The sequence below is a fragment of the Silurus meridionalis genome, chromosome 4 (genome assembly GCF_014805685.1).
Source record: "Silurus meridionalis isolate SWU-2019-XX chromosome 4, ASM1480568v1, whole genome shotgun sequence".
NCBI lineage: Eukaryota > Metazoa > Chordata > Actinopteri > Siluriformes > Siluridae > Silurus > Silurus meridionalis.
In genome coordinates this window covers 23,133,932-23,155,419 of record NC_060887.1, presented here as the reverse complement: position 1 = coordinate 23,155,419, position 21,488 = coordinate 23,133,932, and the positions used below count along the sequence as shown (strand labels likewise).

At 35.4% G+C, this 21,488-nt stretch overlaps 2 protein-coding genes across 3 annotated transcripts; one reads left to right on the top strand and one right to left on the bottom strand.

Moving 5' to 3' along the window:
* Positions 1-226: 226 nt before the first annotated feature.
* Positions 227-7,365, bottom strand: LOC124384203 (glycoprotein endo-alpha-1,2-mannosidase-like protein). The gene is made up of 4 exons (XM_046846867.1): positions 6,342-7,365; positions 5,401-5,510; positions 1,909-1,985; positions 227-1,740 (listed from the first exon to the last, which is right to left on the bottom strand). Exons 1-4 carry the CDS (start codon positions 6,838-6,840, stop codon positions 1,104-1,106), a joined length of 1,323 nt encoding a protein of 440 aa, XP_046702823.1. The 5' UTR covers positions 6,841-7,365; the 3' UTR covers positions 227-1,103.
* A 4,886-nt stretch (positions 7,366-12,251) lies between these two features.
* Positions 12,252-20,617, top strand: lin28aa (lin-28 homolog Aa). 2 transcript variants are annotated; one of them, XM_046846869.1, is made up of 5 exons: positions 12,252-12,700; positions 12,936-13,026; positions 13,632-13,807; positions 16,777-16,961; positions 19,073-20,617. In XM_046846869.1, exons 2-5 carry the CDS (start codon positions 12,996-12,998, stop codon positions 19,284-19,286), a joined length of 606 nt encoding a protein of 201 aa, XP_046702825.1. In that variant the 5' UTR covers positions 12,252-12,700; positions 12,936-12,995; the 3' UTR covers positions 19,287-20,617. The 2 variants fall into 2 exon arrangements, with proteins under 2 accessions (XP_046702825.1, XP_046702826.1); XM_046846870.1 differs by lacking the exon at positions 12,936-13,026 and having other exon boundaries at positions 12,253-12,700.
* Positions 20,618-21,488: the final 871 nt, after the last annotated feature.

Here is a 21,488-nt window from a genome sequence, read left to right as displayed (position 1 = left end):
TTAGGGCACAATGAAGAAAATCCTATACATCATCTATACTAAACAGTCCTTACTGAACCATTTCAAAAGATCTTTATTTTAGTTTGATGTAAGAAGGTTTGGATTGAATGTCACTTTCGCAAGAATATTGTTTTCTCATTTTGTTTGTTGATTTTGAATGTAAACCAGCTGTGATACTTAAACAGCGCTACTATGTAAAAAAAAAAAAAAAAAGGAACTGTTTGGCTTGTTTTTGAGTGTTTATTTTCTGGCTTGCATGGTGGGATCAGTTCAGACAAAAAGATATCTAGCTATAATATTCTTAAGAAAACACCAATTTAGTCAGGGCTGTATATAACGGGTACTTTGGGAATTTCCCATAGGGCCACTCCAGTTTTCTCTGTGTCAGCAGTCTTTTTTTCTTTTTTTTTACTCAATGCACAATGGGACACTCAGAGACCTTAATTGTTATTGTTTCAGTCCAGTCTTCCCACAAGCAGAAAGCTATGGAGAGAAAGTGTATGGGGGGGGCTTTATTGGTAGATCCAACAAAGTATTCAAAATAAATGTGAGGTTTGAGAAAGAGGTGCTGTCGCCTAAATATCTTTAGTTCTTTCCTAATGTGTTTTTTTTTTTTCTTTTTTCCCCTCTAATGGTTTTCGTGGCTCACAAATGTTGTTCAGTTGGCAAAATAAGTCCGGATGACCCTATGATACTCCAGTGTTTTTAATGCAGAGCAAGATATTTATTAAATAACACATTTAAATGAAAGAACAAGGAGTTGCTGGAAGAATATTTTTATATAAGCCATGTTTAGGATGTGCAGTGTTAATATATGCAACATTCTGGGAAAATACTATTTATCATTTACGATGTAAGATCTCTGAGCTGTAACATACTTTTTTTTAAACTTTGCCATTCTTTTAATCAAGACATTGACATTCTAGTCAAGCAGAAGAATGGCTTTTTTTTTTTAATCTGTTGCAGATACATATGAGTAAGTGATTTTTTTTTTTTAACCAAACAACGAGTTCAAGTCTCCCATATACCATGCCTATATACAGCCTCCTGTAAATGCACACAAAGAGAACAGGTCTGCTCCCGACTTGAAAAACAACTCCACGTCAAACAAGCCATTGCTCTTTCTCTTTACGATACTGATCAATCCATGTCCTGGTTAGTTCTAAATAGAGCTCGGGTTCGTGTGGCTGGTAGTCCAGGTATACTCGCCTGATTGTCTTTTTAGGTACTGCTCTCTCAATCTGTGTGCCCTCATGCCACTCGTTGAAGGACGTGATGGAAACGATCTCAGGCTGTACGTTCAGTGCCGCTTGCAGACCAGTTTCATAATATCTGCCGTTCACTCTGTTGCGAGTATTGTGGTTGTTCCAGGGCCGTATACTGGTGTCAATATATCCAGGGCCCACACTCGGCACAAAGAGCAGGCTGTTGCCATCACAAAAGGACTTAAGGCCCTTCCAGTTCTGATGAGAGGAGCCATAGGAGAATCCGTTGGATGCAAAATACGTATACATCCCATCAAATCCTCCAGCAAGGATATCATGCTTGTGTTTCTCATCCACAATGAGTGCAATGAAGACACTGTCATATGAGGTTCCACGCAGACTGTGAGAGCCTGTGGAGGTTAGCAACTCTGCCCAAGCTTCAGTAGGAGTCAGGTAGGAGTCATAGATATAAAAAAGAGGCAGCACTTTCCCATTCCTGATGCTGATGCGGTAAAATGCCCCATGATCTCCATACCTAAATGCATATACTACACTTAATATATCCCAGTGACCAATAAGAGTGTAACATTTCATATCATATATTTGTATAATACATTCACTGAGCTGCATCAGTTAAACAAAATGAGGGCAAAATAGGCAAAAATGTGTGCAAGGATTTTAAATGGCAAAATATAAAACCAACCTGTCGATGATGTATTTGATGTTGTTATGTAAGCTATGATCAGTCCTTCCTTTATAGGCCTGGATATGAAACGCCACCTGAAAAGTACACAGTGGCAAGCTAGTTCCTTTTGTAATGTACTGCAAGACCTCCTTAATCATCTGAATTACTCTCCCTTTTCAGTTAATAAGCAACAAAGAGCAAATGGAATATGCTTAGATTTGCAACAGGCTACATGTCCTTGATGAATGCAGTAACATTCAAAAAGGCATTCACAAATCACCAAGGTAACCAAACCATAAAAAGGTAAAATACCTTACATCTGACATGTTCATGACTAGCTGTACAAAATGATCAGAATTAACAAAGATTTGTCTTTTTGTCTTGACTGTGGCAGCCTTAATCTCTTTACATTTTGATTACAAGCAGAGGCTTTTCTACACAATTTGCTGTTTGAGAATATCATGCATTGTATGAGCTGTTATAGTTTAACAAGAACTATTCTGGATTAAATGATAGTCAGTGATGTGTTAGACAGACACACACGCAGATATGAATATGAGGTGTCCTACTGCTGCTGTTTTTGTTTTTAGAAGGTTTACCAAAAAGGTTAAGCAGGTCTAGAGGTGTGTATAAGGATGTGTGATCCCACAGACAACAACAAAAAATCGCTTTATTCAACAATTAAATTAAGATCAAATTAGCATGAGAATTGCAACAGTCTTTAGTAACTATGTGGTCACCAAGTTGAATAGAAAAGGAACATATTCATTGGAAACTATTGTAGCCAGTTACACAAAAATATATTAAGCTATGAGCAGGTTTTCAGTCATGCACATGTTTGCTGAGTGATGTAGCTGAGGCTGAGGTACTGCTTGGATTTCCCATAACCTTGCACATGCAAATGTCCTGTTCTGACACATTCTAAAGGTTTTCTACTGAATTCAGATTCTATAAATGGGAATGTAACTGTATAGACTGAAACAATAGTCTCATAGGCATAAAGATGATTGGTATTAACTGGCCCAAGACAACATTGTGTTCTAGGACAACATTCCCCACACCATTACACCAGATCCACCAGCTAGGACTGTTGACACAAGGCAGGTTAGGCCTATGGATTCATGCTGTTGGTTTTGAATTCTGGCCCTACATTCGGTGTGCATCAGTGAGATCTATCACACAGGTCAATAAATTAGATGAGGAATGAGCATAGATTCAGACCAAGGTTTCTGATATTATCTTAAAAGGACCAGTGTTGCTGCAGAAGCCACCAGTGATTCCACCTGACTAACCTATTCATGTTTGCCTACAATCACTCTCAGGTGTGCTACAATTTTGTATGGAGTAAGTCCTGCAACTTTATGAAGATATCCATTAGCATAATGAACATTTCACAACATCAGTTTGACTTTTCCTTCTCACAGTCTCAAAGATTAATTATTCTCACAATTCATCCTGACTGATTTTACTTTCTGCCAAATGTTTCCATCTAAAATTGCCATGATATTTATTAGCTGTTAAAAGTATTTCATTGCAGATAACAGATTAACCAAAAGAATATTCCACAATAAAGTGTCTATTTTAATGCTTCATTTTCTATGCAGCCAGTGAATAGGTGATACTGAAATATTAGTTTTAATGCAGGTAATAGATGTTCTGTGGCTGTGCAGACATGAGGAATGGATTATGATCTACAGTCCCTGTAGTATTACAGATTAGACATAAAGTCCCTTATGTCATCATAAAACTGCATCAGAAAGGTACTAATGGATTAAGGTGATGCAGGCCACAACAATTTTCAGTATGACGCTTTCAATAAATGAGCGTGCCGCTTTGGAGGGGTGGAACTCCACTTACCTTGGGATGAATCATTAGATAATGGCAAATGATAACATCCATAATAAGTTTTAAAGACATTGTTACGTATATTCAGACATTCTACATTTATTAGCATGTCTTTGTGCTGTGGCAATATTCTCAGCTAAATTCAATGAGTGCTCAAATCTTGTTGAAATCTCAAAGCAGAAAATAGTCCAAGCAGAGTAAAAACACTGTCGAAAGTAATGAAAGTATTGTGTACATAGATTTGTTTTTCAGGTATAAGAGAACTGTGGAAGGCAGCGGAGGTATAGCTTTTCAATCAAAATGGAATGTTCTATTTTTTTTTTGCATGCTTTATGCTGAGAGTGGTCTCTGTTACATGTCTAAAAGAAAGAGCCAGTATAATTTCTTCTCATATGGCTGAACCTAGCGAATGAGCAATTTTATATTCTAATAAAAAGCTAATGGGTGATCAGTGAAAGGTGAATCACATGTAACATTTTATATAATATAATAGCAAAGCCTGTTCTTTTATTTTTGCTTTATATTTGAAGCATTTTGGTTATAAAACTATAGACATTAGACAATAGTCTGAATTTTAGCTTCTTCTAACAATAGTAATAAAAAAATCATGCTTTATGAAACAAGGCCTTGATTCTCTTAATTGCAGCAAATGTTTTGATCTGTTAGAACAGACTGTGTTGAGTGAACAAAAACTGCACAATTTCGTGCACAAAAAGAGCCACACATTATACTATATGTTAGAATAAGAGTAGACTACAAAACAATTGAACATCTAACATAGCATTTTATTTTATATTTTATTAGCTATTTTTTTTACCTTATGATTCTATCACAATACTTCACACTGGACTATTGGCATGCGCACAGCCTTTTACAGGAATTAGATCAATTTACTTTTTAATGAAAGACCAAACACATCTTAACAAGTTATTGGAAAGTGCTGAAATGAGCACTGAGCAAACACACATATTGCGTATTATTGATGTGGCTTGGTTGGAGAGCACTGGCCTTTACACACATCTCACTAATTACATACTCCTGTGTAACTGTCCTGTGTAACTCTTACTCTATGTAATTAAGCACATAATTACATTGATGTTTTATATACATGCAGTACACCTTTGCTGTTTAAGAAGTGAATGCGCCCAGACTACAACTGCTAACTAAAATGCACATGAATCATCTTTTCATCTAGGCTTAGACAAATTAGATATGAAATAACCTATCACATACCTGTTTTTGCCCAATTTGTAATATTTTAGTGAACTTTTGGACATTATATCTGATGAAGGACCAAAAATACTACAGCTATACATCATCTACTCTTTCTAAAAGCCTCTCCTTCAGCCACTCTTAATTAGCAGGAGAATTCTTAAGTTACATGGGTTGGATTACAAAGGAGCGTAATCCAACCCACAGACCACACAAGGTTAAAGTTTGATGACGGGCTTTATATAATATCAGGGGAAAATGGAGAACATCCGCTCTCTTAAAACTGCTGCTATGAGAGTCAACTGCAGCAGTTTCTCATTTTCTATACAACTCATGATGCCACTAATGCGAATACACAATACACAGAACATTTAGTAACTTTCTGCAGTATTTTCTAATGTGTACAGTATTAAGGAGTGAACAAATCAGTTATATTCAAAATGGCATGCTTACCTTTAAATTGTGCCTAAGTGCAGCATCCAGGAGCGATGGTACCAAATCTTCAGAGGGCTCCCCGTGATCATCAGCCAAACCCATAGGATACCAGGACAGCACCACCACACCTTAGAGAAACAATACAAATTCACTGTTTAAAACACATATCAATATGCATGTCAGTGCAATTCATTTAGTTAAAATTGATTTTATTCATTCTAAATATTTTGCCGTATTTCATGTGTCACATGACCCACAAGTACCATCACACACCATGTGCAGACGCTGAAACATTACCCATGAACTCTATGAATTAAACAACAAGTACTTAAATACAATTATTACAACCATAACACTACACCAGTGATGATTGTGACTTGACCATATGACCACCTTGTGATCAATGGTCTGATATTAATGGTCTTAAATATATATAAAATAAAATACAGTTTACCTGTATTTCTATTGGCAGACTGCTTTAAAAAAAAAAGGGTAACTAAATATTCAGTTGTGTTGTGAGACTGATCACAGTTTTGAAGAAATATAGTGGAGAAATATATTGAAGCTGACACAATGGAGCTGTTCCCTACTCAGTGCTGAATGCTGCACTGGTTTTGATACTTGCTTATGAGTGTAAATTGAGTTTTATAGTTTATTTATGCTCTCTGAAGTTTAAAAAAGAAGAAATATATTTGCTATTTCAATATAACTGTCTATAAGACTTTAATGTAAACATGTTATAGTCTATCATTTCTTGTAAGGCAAACTTAAATTGGTTTGGCAATCTGGAAAAAAATGTTTACTTCTAAATAACAAAGTTCAGTCTAGTCAAGTCGCTGCCTCATTACTAAAAAAAACACCGAGCTTCCGGTCTCGAAGCTGTATACCATAACTTACCTTGAAGATGCTCACACAAAGATCATTAGGAATGGAGAGATAAATAACGTAATAACTAGTACCTGCCCCTGCCGTGCTAATTTGCTCCATGTGAGATTCCAGCACTTCCGGATCTCTCGAGCTGTACGGCCCCAGTTCGGGATAAAAACTCGAGCCGATGTCTTCAGGGGGGACATGCCTTCCTCTCGGATAACTGGCGGCGATTTTTGGGTCCCAGTGAGGAACCAGAATGTGATCCCAATGCAAATATCTCTCATCGGTCTGCGGGTTTCCGTACCAGGTGTAGTAAAATATATGGACATTGTAGGACACTCCTCTGTAAGCACTGGGGTCTGAGCCGGATGGTTTTGCATTACTTGCTACAATGCGTTTCTGACCGGCTGATGACAGGACCTCACTGAAAACACCGCGCCTGTCAACTTTCTCCTCTTTGATGGGCAAAACGTCCAGATCCGAAAATTCATCACTCGGCTTCAGACCCCTCAATCCAATCAGAGTACCAAGCACGAAGAGGGCGAGGAGAAAAAGAAGCATGCAAGATCTTCTCCGTAGACGAGCCATGTCTTCAAAACCGCTCGTGGAAAAAAATCAGCAGATGAGCAGGAAACAGTTTTCTCCGAGAATAAGAACCACACCGATCTTCTCACCGTAATGAAAGTTGTTCAACCGAACAGTACTTTACCATCTGGGTTAGAGGCAATAGCACTGCATAATGACAACCTCTACATGATTGCGCATTATAGTTGATCCATACTTGAGATTAATAAACTCTGTTGGAGCCACTTCCACAGGATAAACAGCTCAATATGACCAGAAACAAAAAACACTAACTGACGAGTATTAATGCCACAGTGTCTCTACAATGTAGTCCCATATCCGGTAACAATCCTGCAGTCATAGCTCAGCATGAAGAATAAAACTGCACCAATGAGGCGGAACGGCTGTGTATATAGAGCTTTCCCATCCTGTTCATTATATCCGAGCAGTCTGCACCAGCACCAGCAGCTGGACAGCATTTCAGTGTGACTGGATATTCCGTGCGCGCTCAAGTTTCCCGACAAGTGGCTGAGCGCTAGGGGGCGCCGTTTCCTTCGCTTTAGTTAGCCTATAGAACAGTGCAATGTACATGTGCAGGAAACGGTTTTATTCCTTACTCTTTTCTATTTATGAAAACACTGTGAAATCTTGTAAAGAGGTTGAGTTGATGTTAATGTGTTAGAGTTGTGTCAACGAAGCAATGCATTATACAGGATAGAATACCGCAAGATCAAGACAATGAAAGCAGTTCCGGTTGTAGCACAATACACCATTAATCTGATCAGGATAAAGCATTAACAGAAGATAAATGAATGCATTAATGAATGATTTCTTTATAACCCATAATATATTACAAAATGCTCAAAAAGCATTTTGTAGTAGAGTTTAATATGTTCTTGTCTTGTTCTCTCCTTTCTTCCCATTGCCCAGAAATATGCTTTTTCCAATAGCTATTAATGTGTATGCATGGTTCTCTGCAATGGAGTAGTTCCATCCAGGCCATGCATCACACTCTGTATCCACTATGACTGTGGCCAGAATAATGCTGTCAATAAAAATTGATAAATAAAAATGCACAAAAAAAGCACTTACACAAAACCATTGTCTTTCTTTGAATATTCCGTATCATGTCACTAGTTACATTTCTACATTGTTAATGATATTCTTGGCTAATTAAAGTATCATAAACACCAATATGTTCCAATACTCTTCTTTTTTCCTCAACACATTTTAAACTTTTTATAATATTTTATAGTGTTTTAGCAAAGTGATTCTACAGGATTAAATTTTTCTCACGTTTGTTTGAATAAACATAAAAAGGCTCCAGGGTTTGTCATTCTGCTTCAACATCTTCATTAGGCACTGCAGATGCCCAGAGTAACAGCAGTGAGACTGTAAGCCGGAGCCTTTCATGAAAAATGAAAAGTGCTTAAAATGAGCCCACTTATCAGATTGGGACTACATAATGTGGATAAGTGTTCCCATTAACCTGACAGCATTATAGGAAAGAGAATGATAACAATATAACTCAATCAAGATCTTAAAACACACTGCTATAACTGTAGGCAAATAAAATGCCAGCCATTTATTTAGCTACATCACTTTGCTTGCAGATGTGCAGAGTTAACGCTGCACTTTGTGACTGATTACAGTTCTTGCTGTATAGGAGAGATTTAATAACATTAGAAAGAATGGTTAACTAACTCTCTGAGGAACACTGTTAGGCATTCTACCCAGTATGGGGAAATTGACACATAAGGCCATATTTATTGATGCCTTTTCAATGTTTCTAGTGAATTTTCTTTTCTTCCCTCATGTTTTACATATTATAATGTGCGATATGTTTTAAAGTTTCAATATAAATGCAAACCAAGAAGCCACACTGCGACGTTTGCTTTGGAGATAAAGGAAACCTTGTTAAATTTTCCACTAAATCCATATTTGATCCATCTAAAGTCCTTTGCCCATTGGTTTTTGCAGTTAATCTGAGCTTATTTATTCAAGTTATTTCAATGAAATTGAATTAAATTTGTATAGTACTTTAACATTGGACATTGTCCCAAAGACATTTTCACAAAATAGATTGCAAATATAAATTATAATGAGTAAGCTAGTGTTGTCAGTGGCAGGAAAGAACCCTGAAAAGAACCAGATTGAAAAGTAAACCCATCCTCATCCAGGTGAGTCATCTGGTTATGGTTGAGTTGCTAAGACACCAACATATGCTAACACTGGAATCATTTAGAGCAACAATTTCATTCCCTTTAGATTTAGGATTTCTAATATAAAACAAACACAATCACTGAGTAGTTGTCAAGGGTCCTACTCTTTGGTTTATTAGCTTTGAAAGTTCTACATTCAATATAATCCATTTATCAAAATACTTACATTTACAAAGGTTGTTACTTGTTGCATTTATGTACATTGGAATAACTTTGCACATATGAGATAGTGTTTACCATGCTGTTTGTATCATTTAAGTTTCTAATTTCATGGATAGCCCTTAAGCCACACCGTCTTCATATAAATTTGCTCTTGTACATTTTTACAAAGAACTGAATTTTTCCTTGAAAATCTATACAGTTACATTAAAGATTTTACAAGTAAGAAACTATTATTTAACCTTATAATGAGTGTTTATCAGAATGTTTCTGCTGGAACGCTGGGGGAGGGGACGCAGGGACCAAGGCAGCTCTTCTCTCATAATCTGATCATGATTACATTAAACAAGTCTCTATCTGTATCTCTATATATTTGTAAGCAGTTTCTGTAACTACCAAATAATTTAATGATGATACACTAAAACTTGGAAATGACACTGACATGCAGTTTAAGTACTGAAAAAGCCCAAATCACTGTAATGACAATGTTTTTTTAAAATGTCATCTTTGTTTATTTAAAGGGGCTGTAACCTAAAATGAATCTAGTTTGGCGGCTGTCATTACAAAGACACTAAAACCTGTGTGTGTGTGTGTGTGTGTGTGTGTGTGTGTGTGTGCACGCTTTAGAGCTAGGGCTTATTGATTGCTGTTTCTTTGCATCACCTTGGAAACAAAGGCTTGATGAATTGACATGCAGATGAAATCAGGTTTAATATTGATGATCTAGTTTGGAAAGGGGAAGGGTTGGGGACTTTTCATCTACAGCTTATCACTGCTTTAGGAAATGAGGTCTGGTATATTTAAGATTAAAATAAATAAAAGAAAATACAACTATTCATTTTATATTTGCAGGAATGTTTGGGCATCCAAAGAAATGTCACACATAATGAAATAAATATTTCTACCATTATTTGAAAAGGAGTTTTTTGGTTGCAAGTTATGTTCTATTTGCCAACAGTTATTTAGAAGAATTTGGCATGGTAATAAAATCCATTTTTCAATACAAAAAGAGCAAGTAAACGAATTTGTACTGATCATTTTCCAGTTACACTTTTTACTATTCCTATTATATTATCCTATAATATTATACATTATTATTATTATTAATTATTATAATTATAAATAATTATTATCATTGTTGATGTTATTATTTATTGTTATTATTATTATTATTATTATTATTATTATTGTTATTATTATTATTTTGTTGTTGTTGCTATGATTAATTGAGGTTGTTGTGATAATTATCTTGTAAAAGTGAGCCAACACTCCTTTATTTCACTGTATACTGTATTTTAAGTTCATATATTATTGCAATGTTGCAAAGAATAGTTTATACTGTACTGCATGTCAATGAATTTCAAAACAAAAATAAAATCTTAAAGAAATTCCCTTATATCCCCTATAAAATTGTGCTGCATAGGTTTCCTGAACCATTTGGGCATTATCTGTTATTACAATGGGAATTTAATTAATTCATTCATTAAAAAATTATAAAATAACTTGCCATTTGGTCATTATTTAATACATGTGTAAAGGACCTTCGAGGAAAAGCTAAAACCTATTTACTAAATGTATATTTATTAAAAGTCTATTTACTAAAATGTTACTAAATAAAGTTCTTTTTTTTAAGTAAATTACAAATAATTTAATACAAATTAATTCACATTGAATAAAAAGTGGTCCTGACAACCGCATGATAATCACAGCTTCACAGCTAAACAGCAGGAGTTTATACATAAAAAATGAACCAAGTTCAGAAAAGCGGATTTTCTCTGTTTGTAGTGTTCACATTTACAAGGTTTATTCGTGTGTCCTGAACTAAGAAGCGCTTCATTTAAACAACTCCATGTAACTAATCCTACACGATTTATGTAAATTCATGTGATTTCAGAATTCATATTTAAAATGTATTATAATAAATGTTAGATATGTAGATTATTTTGCTTGTTTAATCTAATCTGTGCTTAAAGACCGACAGCACAATGGCAATGGTATAATACTAGTAATAAGTTATTCTAGCAGATCATTATAGTGTATATTTTACATATAAATTATTTGATTATTGACCTTAAGCGACATGCATCTGTGATTGTTCGAATATATTTCACTTTTGGAACACAGTCGATGCCCAGCTATTTAAAATACATAACCAAATCATAAACACGGCTGCTGTATAACAGTATATTAAAATAATTTACATTTATTAAAAGTCAATTTAGGTCTTTTTCAGCACATGAAACATCCCTCTGTAATGCTCATACGCATTTGGATTAAAAAAGAAAACTGTTCTACTCAACAGCGAATTGTGTGTTGTAAACTCAACCCTATTATTAAAATACTATGCATGTACAAATAATATAATCTGTAGCCTTTTGCAGCGTTTGAGAGATCTCTGTCTATCCAGTAAAAAAACAAGGATAAAATACGAATTCACGGTTCTGTGGGTGAGCACTTACCAAACTCGTCCACAAGAGGGCGAAATCCCGTCATCTTATTGGAAACCCTCCTGCCCTACATGTATGAGACTTTTCCCTTCTCCCACACATTCAGTAAATCAACTAATTAACACCCCTGCTGAGATGAATTGGAGAAAAAGGAAACAATAAGCAGAACGGAGGCTACTCCGGGACCAAGGCTGGGAATCTGTGTGTGTGTTTAGATATTATAGGTTATTTAAGGCTATAACAGGCCATGCCATAATATCCTTCCCAAGGCTGCTTTGTTTGTTTTAAACCAGCAAATATCCAAAAATGGCCAGATTTTTTTGGATATTTGAAAAGATCTATTTTCAAACAATACAAATGGAATTGAATTCAGTAAAAGCGTTCAGGAAATGTAAAATAAACCTAGAGGCTTACATCCGGATGTAGCATGTGAATCATCTTTTTGCACTCTCGTTTGTCATAACACGAATGTATGCAATATTCCCAAGTGCGATTTCAGCACATCATAAATGTGTCTTGTTTTAATTATGAGATTGAATCATTGTTGAAAGCGTTTCATTGTTAGTGTGAACATTGAAATCCCTGGTTTCCCCTGTACCACACACCTGATTCAACTCACCACTTGATTACCAGCATAAGTGCAGGAAACTCCAAACATGGGTGAGAAGGATGAAAAGATAACAAAAAAGCAGAAATTCCTAAAGTGAAGCAGGATTTCTACCAATAGGTGTTTTACTGCGTATTTTACCAAGTAGTATGGTGGGGGTGCTGTGCACTGGCCCCCATTTGTGATTGGCCCCTCCTTCGAGTAGAGAGGGGCCAGTCACTCATTCACTGTGGTATGCAGAGTTTACCGCGAAGGGAAGAGGAATACATGTGGACTTGACCGAATCAGACCCTCGTTTAGATGCAGAGGGATCATAGAGTGACAACAGGAGCTTGCAATCACCTGAGGAGAAGATCTTAAACATCGGTTCGTTTTTTTTTTTTATATAACACTGAGACTAAAAGGAAAGGAATCCCTGCGACTGGAGCCGGGAGAAGCCATGGCTGAGGGTACGTGGAGATGGTGATGGGTGGTTGTGATGGAGGTCTATCAAGGTAGCGGGCACATAGGACTAGGGTGGATGGGGGGGTTGGGTTTTCTTACATTGTGCCAGGTTTTTAGGGTTTCTTCCCTAAATATTTCGCCCTGACACTCCCACTTTTTTTACGACTAAATGGTCAAGCTTCCCTTTTGTTTTCTTCACCCTTTGGCTCAAGATAAGGGTTTTTTTTTTTTATCGTGAAGGGCCACGTTGGTCTGGGGGGAAAAAGGACCCAAGCAACGAAAGGTTTTATATCACTGAAGATGGGTTCGATTTCACATCGCCATTTTCAAGGTGAAATTCATGTCATTTTTTCGACCTTATAATTAATTGTAAATGTTACTTCAGAAATAAAAAATGAGCAGAAAGCGTTAGGGGCCCAAAGCCCGACTGTGCAGGTATAAACGTATGGAAACGTATAAAACAAAATCTACATTATTTATTTATTTATTTATTTTTTGGGGGATGTGAACATGTATAACTTTTAGACTCACAAATACAAATTGTCTTTGCAGAAATGAAACTTGTTTCCCAAATCAAAATTTTTTACAGGAATTCGTTTAAATTGCAATTTATTTTTAATGCAACTAGTAAAGTGTTGCAATGTTTTTAATTCCAGATATTTCTAGACTGGAAATTAACAAAACTTTACACCTATGGAAAATATTTCATTTTATTTTTAATTCCTAGACCGTGCCGCATTTTCCCCAAATGTAGTCTCACAGTTAATGTTTGAATGAGTTTTGGTTATAAAATATGCCGCTAAAAAGAGCTGTTTTTAAACGAATTTAATGCACAAATCCTTAAATACACTGTGTTATCATTCCTAGTTATCTTTTTATCAACTAGAAATGGATTTATTTTCATTTCATTTAGTTATGGTATTTCTCTAATTGCAGGAGGTTGCACTAAAACCGAGGAAGAGGAAGGACATGGCATTGAGGAAGATACACAGTCGTTCCACGGTGTCGGTGTGTGTAAATGGTTCAATGTGCGGATGGGTTTTGGCTTCTTGTCCATGAACAGTCGAGAGGGAGAGCCACTTGAAGCTCCAGTCGACGTGTTTGTCCACCAGGTAGAATTTTTTTTAATGTCAATTTCCATCTGCCAAAATCTTTGTGTGTGTGTTTGGACAGTGCTGCAACTGATAACGTTTGTGATAGGATCGATAACAATTATATTCATGGCAACATTTTTAGCCTAGTAAAACCAGGATGTCCTGAAATGACCCAAGCATGTTGGGGTACTTAGCTTTGCTGAGCAGTTTCCTTTGCAACAAGTAAATTCAGAAGTGTGGTGTCTTGTTGCACCTTTTTATCCTGGTTTCCTCTCAGCAGGTTTCTGCTGAAAAGTCATTAAAGGCTATCTGTGATCTTTGTAAGACCCATCCCCCTGCCCCTTAAGCTACAGTATGCTAATAGCTGATAGACATGGGTGATTGTGCTTTTATTTCTCTCGGAGTCATTAAGACCCAGTGCAGAGCTGCCATATTTCTTGCAGGAGCCAATTGGAAATCCAAGTCCATTAATATGTTCAGGATGTTTCCATATTTTGTAGATTTAAAATAAGTGACTAAATGTAGATATTTCTAGAGAATATTAAGATGAATATATGTAAAGATATATGTAGATGTGTGTGTGTGTGTGTGTGTGTGTGTGTGTGTGATATATATATATATATATATATAACACACACAGTAAGTATTTGATGTAGCATGCTCTTATAATATGAAAGCAAGTAGAATTCTTTTTTTTTAACAAATCCAAAAACCAGTCAACTTTAGTACAAAAACTAGTCAGACATAATTATCAGTACTTGGTAGCCTGTGTTCTGGCTGGAAAACCAATTAGCAAAAGGGTGGTCTAGAAGTTGAGCCTGTTGGAATAGCAGTTGTTGTGGTCCAAAATTAGGAGCAGTATGCCAGAGAACATTAACTGCTGGGATCCGCTAGCCTTTGTACAGATGGACAAAGGAAGCTGTATCCCAATAAAAAGTGCTTTTCTCACCCATGACCGACCCCCCACTTTATCTAGAAAGCCATCCCCTCCATTGTCCTCTGATGTCTTCCTCTACTCCTCCCCTACTTCTCAAAGTCACTCTGTATGACTGGGCTACAAATTAATATCTTTTACATTTAGAAAACAATTAAATGTATTTAATAATTTTATCATACTGGTTTTACAACAAAATATTTCGTTAAAAAAATCCTATTTACAGGGTCTCAAGTTAATTGTGAAATAATATTTAATTGTTAATCTTTTCTTTTTTTTTTTTTTTTACACTACCTATATAATATAAAACAAAATATGGAAATTTTTGCAAAAGAAAAAAACAAAAAAAACCTTTACCTTAAAATAATTGAAGTATTCAGAGGCATATACACAATAATCCTTTTATGGATACATGTTATTCCTCACGTCAGTCCTCATTATGGTCAAGATCATCATGATTATTTTCGAATGTGTATTTACAGAAAAAAAAAAAATCTCATGACATTAAAACATTTAATAACTGCCTAAAGAACTTTATACTCAATGCTAATTTATTATTATTAATATTATCATTATTACTATTTTAAATTAAGCAGATAGCATAGAAATCATTATTTTAGGTCAAATATCTCTCACTCCACATTTACCTACAAATTAGTCATGTCACAGTTACATCATTTTGTTTTTCTCAGCTTTCTTAATATGAACAGACAGCATTTATTATTTTTTATTAAATATAGCCCATCTACAGCCTTACCTCACTTTTTTGGATAGCTACCAGTCATCTCAGACTCATCACTTATAGATTTCTTCAGAGTTTGATAATATATTTGACATTGTCTCATTCTTCCTTTGGTCCACTCCAGTTGTTTCAAAGACTATAAGCTCCATTCTATGGGTGAAAATGTTTTCTCAATCACTTCAAAGTGTTAACCATTATATTTTAGCATTTGGTTTGTGGATACATTGGACTTGCTTCAAACTCTTCTTTAATCAACCAATTTAGACATTTACATTTTAATTTATTGTATAATAATAATAATAATAATAATAATAATAATAATAATAATTATTATTTTATTTTTATTACTGAGACTTGCATGCTCTTCAAAATAATCTATTGAGACATTTAACCCATATCTCTATCTAGCTTACAATAATACCATTTTTATTTGTTTATTGTAAAAAAAAAAAACTATTACTGGGCAGTGTGAACCTATTACAGATTGTGCTAATTTCATAATCAAGCAGTTCGGGGGACTTGCATATATTTTTGTTTACACTGGGCAGTCATCAAACACTGACTATTACCACTTTGTCCATTTGCTTTTAAAACCATGCAGATGCATATGAGAGTATTTTCTAGGTTTTTCACTACCAATATCTTCCAGCACAGTTTCAAGTGTTTAATACTCTTAACTCAAGTAACTTGATCCAACATGATTAGTTAATGAACTGGTAGTGTAGAAAGCAGGTAAAACATGTCCTGCACAGGTTCAATGGGGTCTCCAGGACTAGAGGTGTGAACTCCCGCTCGAGGCTAATTCTATGTGCTTCTTTACTGAAGAACCATTTGAGGAATTTTTCTGGGTCCCAACCCCATCCAATTTAGTGGTCAGTGTCAGTGAGACCGGAATTAAGGCATTGGTGTGTGGTATTGGGGGAGGGTATGTGTGAGAGAGAGACTACTACAGGGTGTGTGGAATGCAGAATCTCCAGGAAACGCAGACATTAATACACATTCTGCCCCATACACTGAGGCTGTAACCCCTCTAAATACAGCAGAGGTGTAGTTGTGGAAAGTTGGTACACATTTTGTCTTATTTTTATGCAGATGACTACAAAGGAAATAGTGCATGTATGTGGTATAGATTATAATATACATAGGTTTAAAATGAAGCAAAATATATTCAGAACATTTTTTAAGCTTGAACAAAATATGTGCATCAATGCTAAAATAAAATAAAAACATAATTTTGTGTTTTATGTATTGGGATTTTATTTGCTTCCATTCTCCAAAGTATATACTGATTAATAATATTTTTTTTCTCAGAGTAAGTTACACATGGAAGGGTTTAGGAGTCTGAAGGAAGGCGAGGAGGTTGAGTTCAGTTTTAAAAAGTCTTCCAAGGGCCTGGAGTCTGTGCGTGTGACAGGACCTGGAGGAGCACACTGTATAGGCAGTGAAAAGAGACCCAAAGGCAAGAGCGCCCAGAAACGTCGCTCCAAAGGAGACCGGTAAATATATACTACCAAAGTAGAAATCTGTTGGTGTCTAGTGAACATTGTCTATGCAACTGTACATAAGGAATTAACCTCTACCTTAAATTTATATAAAGTTTGTAATCTTGCATAACAATTTAGATTTATTCATTGCTAGAGACTCAAAGCACTTTTGTACGTCGCTCTGGACAAGGGCGTCTGCTAAATGCCGCAAATGTAAAATTGAAGTTTGTGTCCTTGTTGTACAGAATTGTATGTGGAGATCCTAAACTCTTAAGCTTTAATTTTATTTGTAATGTGATTTGGTTATCTCCTTTGCCCCCACTCACTACCCTCAACTTGTATCATGGTCGGGGTCAAACAGACTGGCTTGACATGTGACCTGGATCAATAACTGTTTAAAATTTCTGGCCACTCTTGCATTTCTCCTCAATAGATTTACCCTAAGACCCACCCCCATTCCTGTGGCCGTCCCTTAAGATATTAAACCACTGCTTTGCATCTGTAAGCAGGCTCTGGTTTAAAAAAAAAAAATATGCCATTCATTCATAATTGACAAAGTCCTAATCATGTTTGTGGAATTTTAGAATTTTAAACCACAACGACAACATATGTGATACCTCCATCTAGATTATCAATATGGACAGATGTTAGAGGTGTATTATTGACCTCTTGGTCAGTCAGTTCTGGTTATGGTAAAGAAAAAATGTAGATGAATTTGAGTAGGGATTGTTACAGCCCCAAATAGTCCCAAGTGGCTTTTCTTTGATACAACTGCCTTAGACGGAGTTGGTCCTTTAAGAGGTGCCACAGCTGTCTAACGTGATTACTCATCCATGTCAATGACAAACGGTTCATTTTAACAAGTTGTTTTTATTAGAGCAGCATTGTCCATATGCTTCATTTTTGTAACATGGACATGAAGCAAAATAAAAGCTATACAAAGAATGGTGCAATAGATTTTGTATCCAGTGGGATCTGTGTGCTGTGAAATATTGTAAAGATAAGAACATAACAATCCTGTGTATATAGCACCAAAATGTAAGAAATTGTTGTTCTGAAGAGCATGTTTATGAAATCTTTTTCTTAACACAGAATCTGTTTGGAGTTGCAAAATATATATATGTATGCACACGCACACACATCATATGCTACTGTTCAGGACCCTTGATTCATTGAGGAAGAGAAACAACAGCTCATTTAATTGATAACAGATGTAGGTGCCTGAAAGTGGTCAGGGGTCATTGTTACCATGGAAACTGCATAAGTTTAGGGCTTGGGGTGAAGTTGGAGGAGAAAGAGGTCATAGTTCATAGGTTAACATTGCAGTTTTTCTGACAAAGGGCTCTATAGACTTTCTGCACACGCTTTCTGTGATCGATCCACACCCCCAAGCTGCTGCAATGGTGGACCCATGTGGACTCTTGGTTCATTGCTTATAAACCACCAGCAGCATCACTGCACTCCCCAGTGTCCCCACACGACCTCATCTGCATACGCATCAATGCACTAGTGACAGAGCGCACCCACCACCCATCTGTTATTCGTGTTGCCACGCGCAGCCATGATCTGAACGACTTTTCAATTCGGCCTTCTCTGACACTATATAAAGGCTACCGATGGTTAAAAATAAACTAGGAGTTTGATTAAAAATTCTGATTACAGGCCAAATATCATTCAGAAATCTAGTCAGGGCTCATGATGTTATGTTTGGTATTCATCTGTTTAGTTTCTGAAATTAATATATAGCATTCAAAAATTATGCATGTAAGCTTTTATTCAATTTTTTGATTAGTCATATTTTTTGGGGGGGGATAAACAATTATAATTAGCCAATCCAAATGTTATTAATTACTACTAAATCTAAATAAAAGTAAATTGAACAATAAATAATGTTCTGTGGGTACACAGGTTTCCTTTGTGTTTTCTGGTTTCCTCACATATAACATTTTTTTTAATTATAGAAAATATGCATTATTAAGAGGCACTAATATTAAGGAGTAATGTCTCAGTTCCTGGATTCGAGGATCTATATTACCTTTTGTGTGAATAAATGTAATGCAGTATTTTCTATAGATAAGAGTATTAGTATCTAATGTTTCAGTGTTTCAATATTTGTTTCTCAGGTGCTACAATTGTGGAGGTTTAGACCACCATGCAAAAGAGTGCAAGCTGCCTCCTCAGCCAAAAAAGTGTCATTTCTGCCAGAGCGTCTCGCACATGGTTGCCAACTGCCCAGTTAAAGTCCAGCAGTCTTCACCAGGTTCTCAGGAAACACCTTTGAAGGGAGAGGAAGAGGTACAGAATTATTCCCCTCCACCCACGGAGATCACCAAATGAGACGAGTGCACAGAGGAGGTTGGGATGGAGCTGACAAGCCAATCATGCCACTACATATAAAAATAATCAGTTCCTACTTATGCTGCTCTAGAACTACCTCTGATTAAAAGAGAAATGTACGGTTTTGTTTTTGGTGTACCCCTCAGGTATAGAATTCTTATACTCAGGAATTTTCACAGTGCTTTATTGTATCTCTGTGATTAGTTTTCTACATGCTTTGATAATGAGAATGTGACATTTGACTGTATGACAAAGAGCAGAGGCTGTGGAGACACTACTCTGTCAAGAATGTGTATTTCAGGGATATTTATGGTGAGGTTTAGTAACTGAGTTGAAGTATGTTTACAATCAACTGACCTCACCACCTGGGGCCAAATGAATGTTACGTTGGCATGGCTTGCCAGTGATGCTTGTTTCTTTTATCCCTGTTAAGTTATAGTTTATTATTTTGATTAATTTCATTGATTGCTTAAAAAATAGTACAAATTCAAATTAAGTTGGCATCAACTGCTACTTCTCTTCTACTGTCTGTGCTATCAATGTTTTCTTGACAGTTTATTTTCTAAGAGTTTATTCATTTGATGAAGTGTGTCTAATTCATTACAGACATTGCCGCATTTCTTCAGTTGCCAGACTACTTTAGGAAGAAGAGGTACAAGCAGATCTAGCCTTAATAGTCTTTAAATGTAGAAGGTAGAACACTTTCTTATACATTTAATATATACTATATATGTTAAACTATAAGAAGCCATATTAAAATTACTCCTAAATATTTATTACTATGGCTTCTCCTCAAATATCTTTACCTTTGCATTGTTTTTTATTATACACATTCACAGTCTTATTTATGAAATTTAATGTTTAATTTACAGACTGATAATTCTACTATGCACATTTATGTTAGATTGGGGCAATGAGTTTTGTGAACTTTATTTACTGATATCAGTGCAAGTCTGCACTAATCAGACGGGTTATATTTACCATGTTATGGTTATTTTACTGTTGCTGTTATTTTAACATTGTTTTTATTATTATTTTACTGATTTGCGAGCAATAACCAATGGTATTTGTTAATCAACCATAAACCTGAAAATCTCAGGGACTGCATAAGATTGTCAGATGTTTAAGTACATTTAGTAGTAGAGGAATCCAGTGATGCATGCTAGAGAATCACATTAGCTTTATTGAATTGTAACATAACAATCATCATATAACCCTATGTTGATACAATTTTTTGTTACTATTTTTTACGCAAATTCTTTTGAATATGGGTTTACCAACAATCATTCTATTATAAAAACATTTAAGTAAACAAATTTTATTTTGTAAAAGTCTTTTCTGTTTTGTTGTGTTAGTCCATTTTCAGTCCCAAAGGCATGAGGTAATTTGTGTGCACACATTTGTAGAAAGATGGAGAGTAATTATAGCACATATTGCTGGATAGTTTTCCATATGCGGGATACATTTCTGATTGGCTTTTTTTTTTAATACTTTTTGGAAATATTTGTTTCTATTCCAGTAAAAGAATTCAGATGATTCAGGCGACTATCATCTTCCAGATTAGCGCTATGAAGTTCAATCGCAAGCAGCAAAACCGCACTCACCTGCCTACCTCATGTGTGTGGCTAGGTTTACAAATTACTTTTTATATATGCTATATATTTTGAAATTATTTTATTTTATAACAGTCTATCAGTTGTTTTGTTTGGGCTAATTTGGTTAATACTGACAATTAAATTAATATTCTTTAAAAAACATTAAAAGCTTTCTGAATATTTCTCAAAACGCTTAGGTCAATAAAAGAATTGTCATTGTAACTTATATTGATTATGAATTATGCATTGAGGCATGGCTGTCTCTAAAGCAATTCCAGAAAACTTCTGTTTATACTTAAGTCTATTAATTCTTATAAGCAATATGTTATAATTCAGCTGGTTTTCTGAACAAGATTCAAATAACTGCCTGAATAAATGCCTGACTGCTGATTTATAACCTACTTAAATAACCAAATTTTGGATTGCTTGTAGCTCTTAAATAGTTGAAGAATAATAATAATAATAATTATTATTATTATTATTATTATTATTATTATAATTATAATTATAATTATAATAATAATCTTTTGTGATCTCATTATGGAGGAGTGGAAGCTAGATAACAATGGTGCTCATACAAAATATTGACACTTTGGATACAGTTTTG

Bases quoted from the DNA above. Each gene is read 5' to 3' on its own strand.
- LOC124384203 (XM_046846867.1), bottom strand. From the start codon at position 6,840: ATGGCTCGTCTACGGAGAAGATCTTGCATGCTTCTTTTTCTCCTCGCC. The intron at 5,511-6,341 runs GTACTAGTTATT...TGTTTCTCTAAG, and splicing joins AATTAGCACGGCAGGGGCAG to GTGTGGTGGTGCTGTCCTGG. The intron at 1,986-5,400 runs GTAAGCATGCCA...TGTACTTTTCAG, and splicing joins CACTTAGGCACAATTTAAAG to GTGGCGTTTCATATCCAGGC.
- lin28aa (XM_046846869.1), top strand. From the start codon at position 12,996: ATGGGTTCGATTTCACATCGCCATTTTCAAG. The intron at 13,027-13,631 runs GTGAAATTCATG...CTCTAATTGCAG, and splicing joins TTCACATCGCCATTTTCAAG to GAGGTTGCACTAAAACCGAG. The intron at 16,962-19,072 runs GTAAATATATAC...TTTGTTTCTCAG, and splicing joins CGTCGCTCCAAAGGAGACCG to GTGCTACAATTGTGGAGGTT.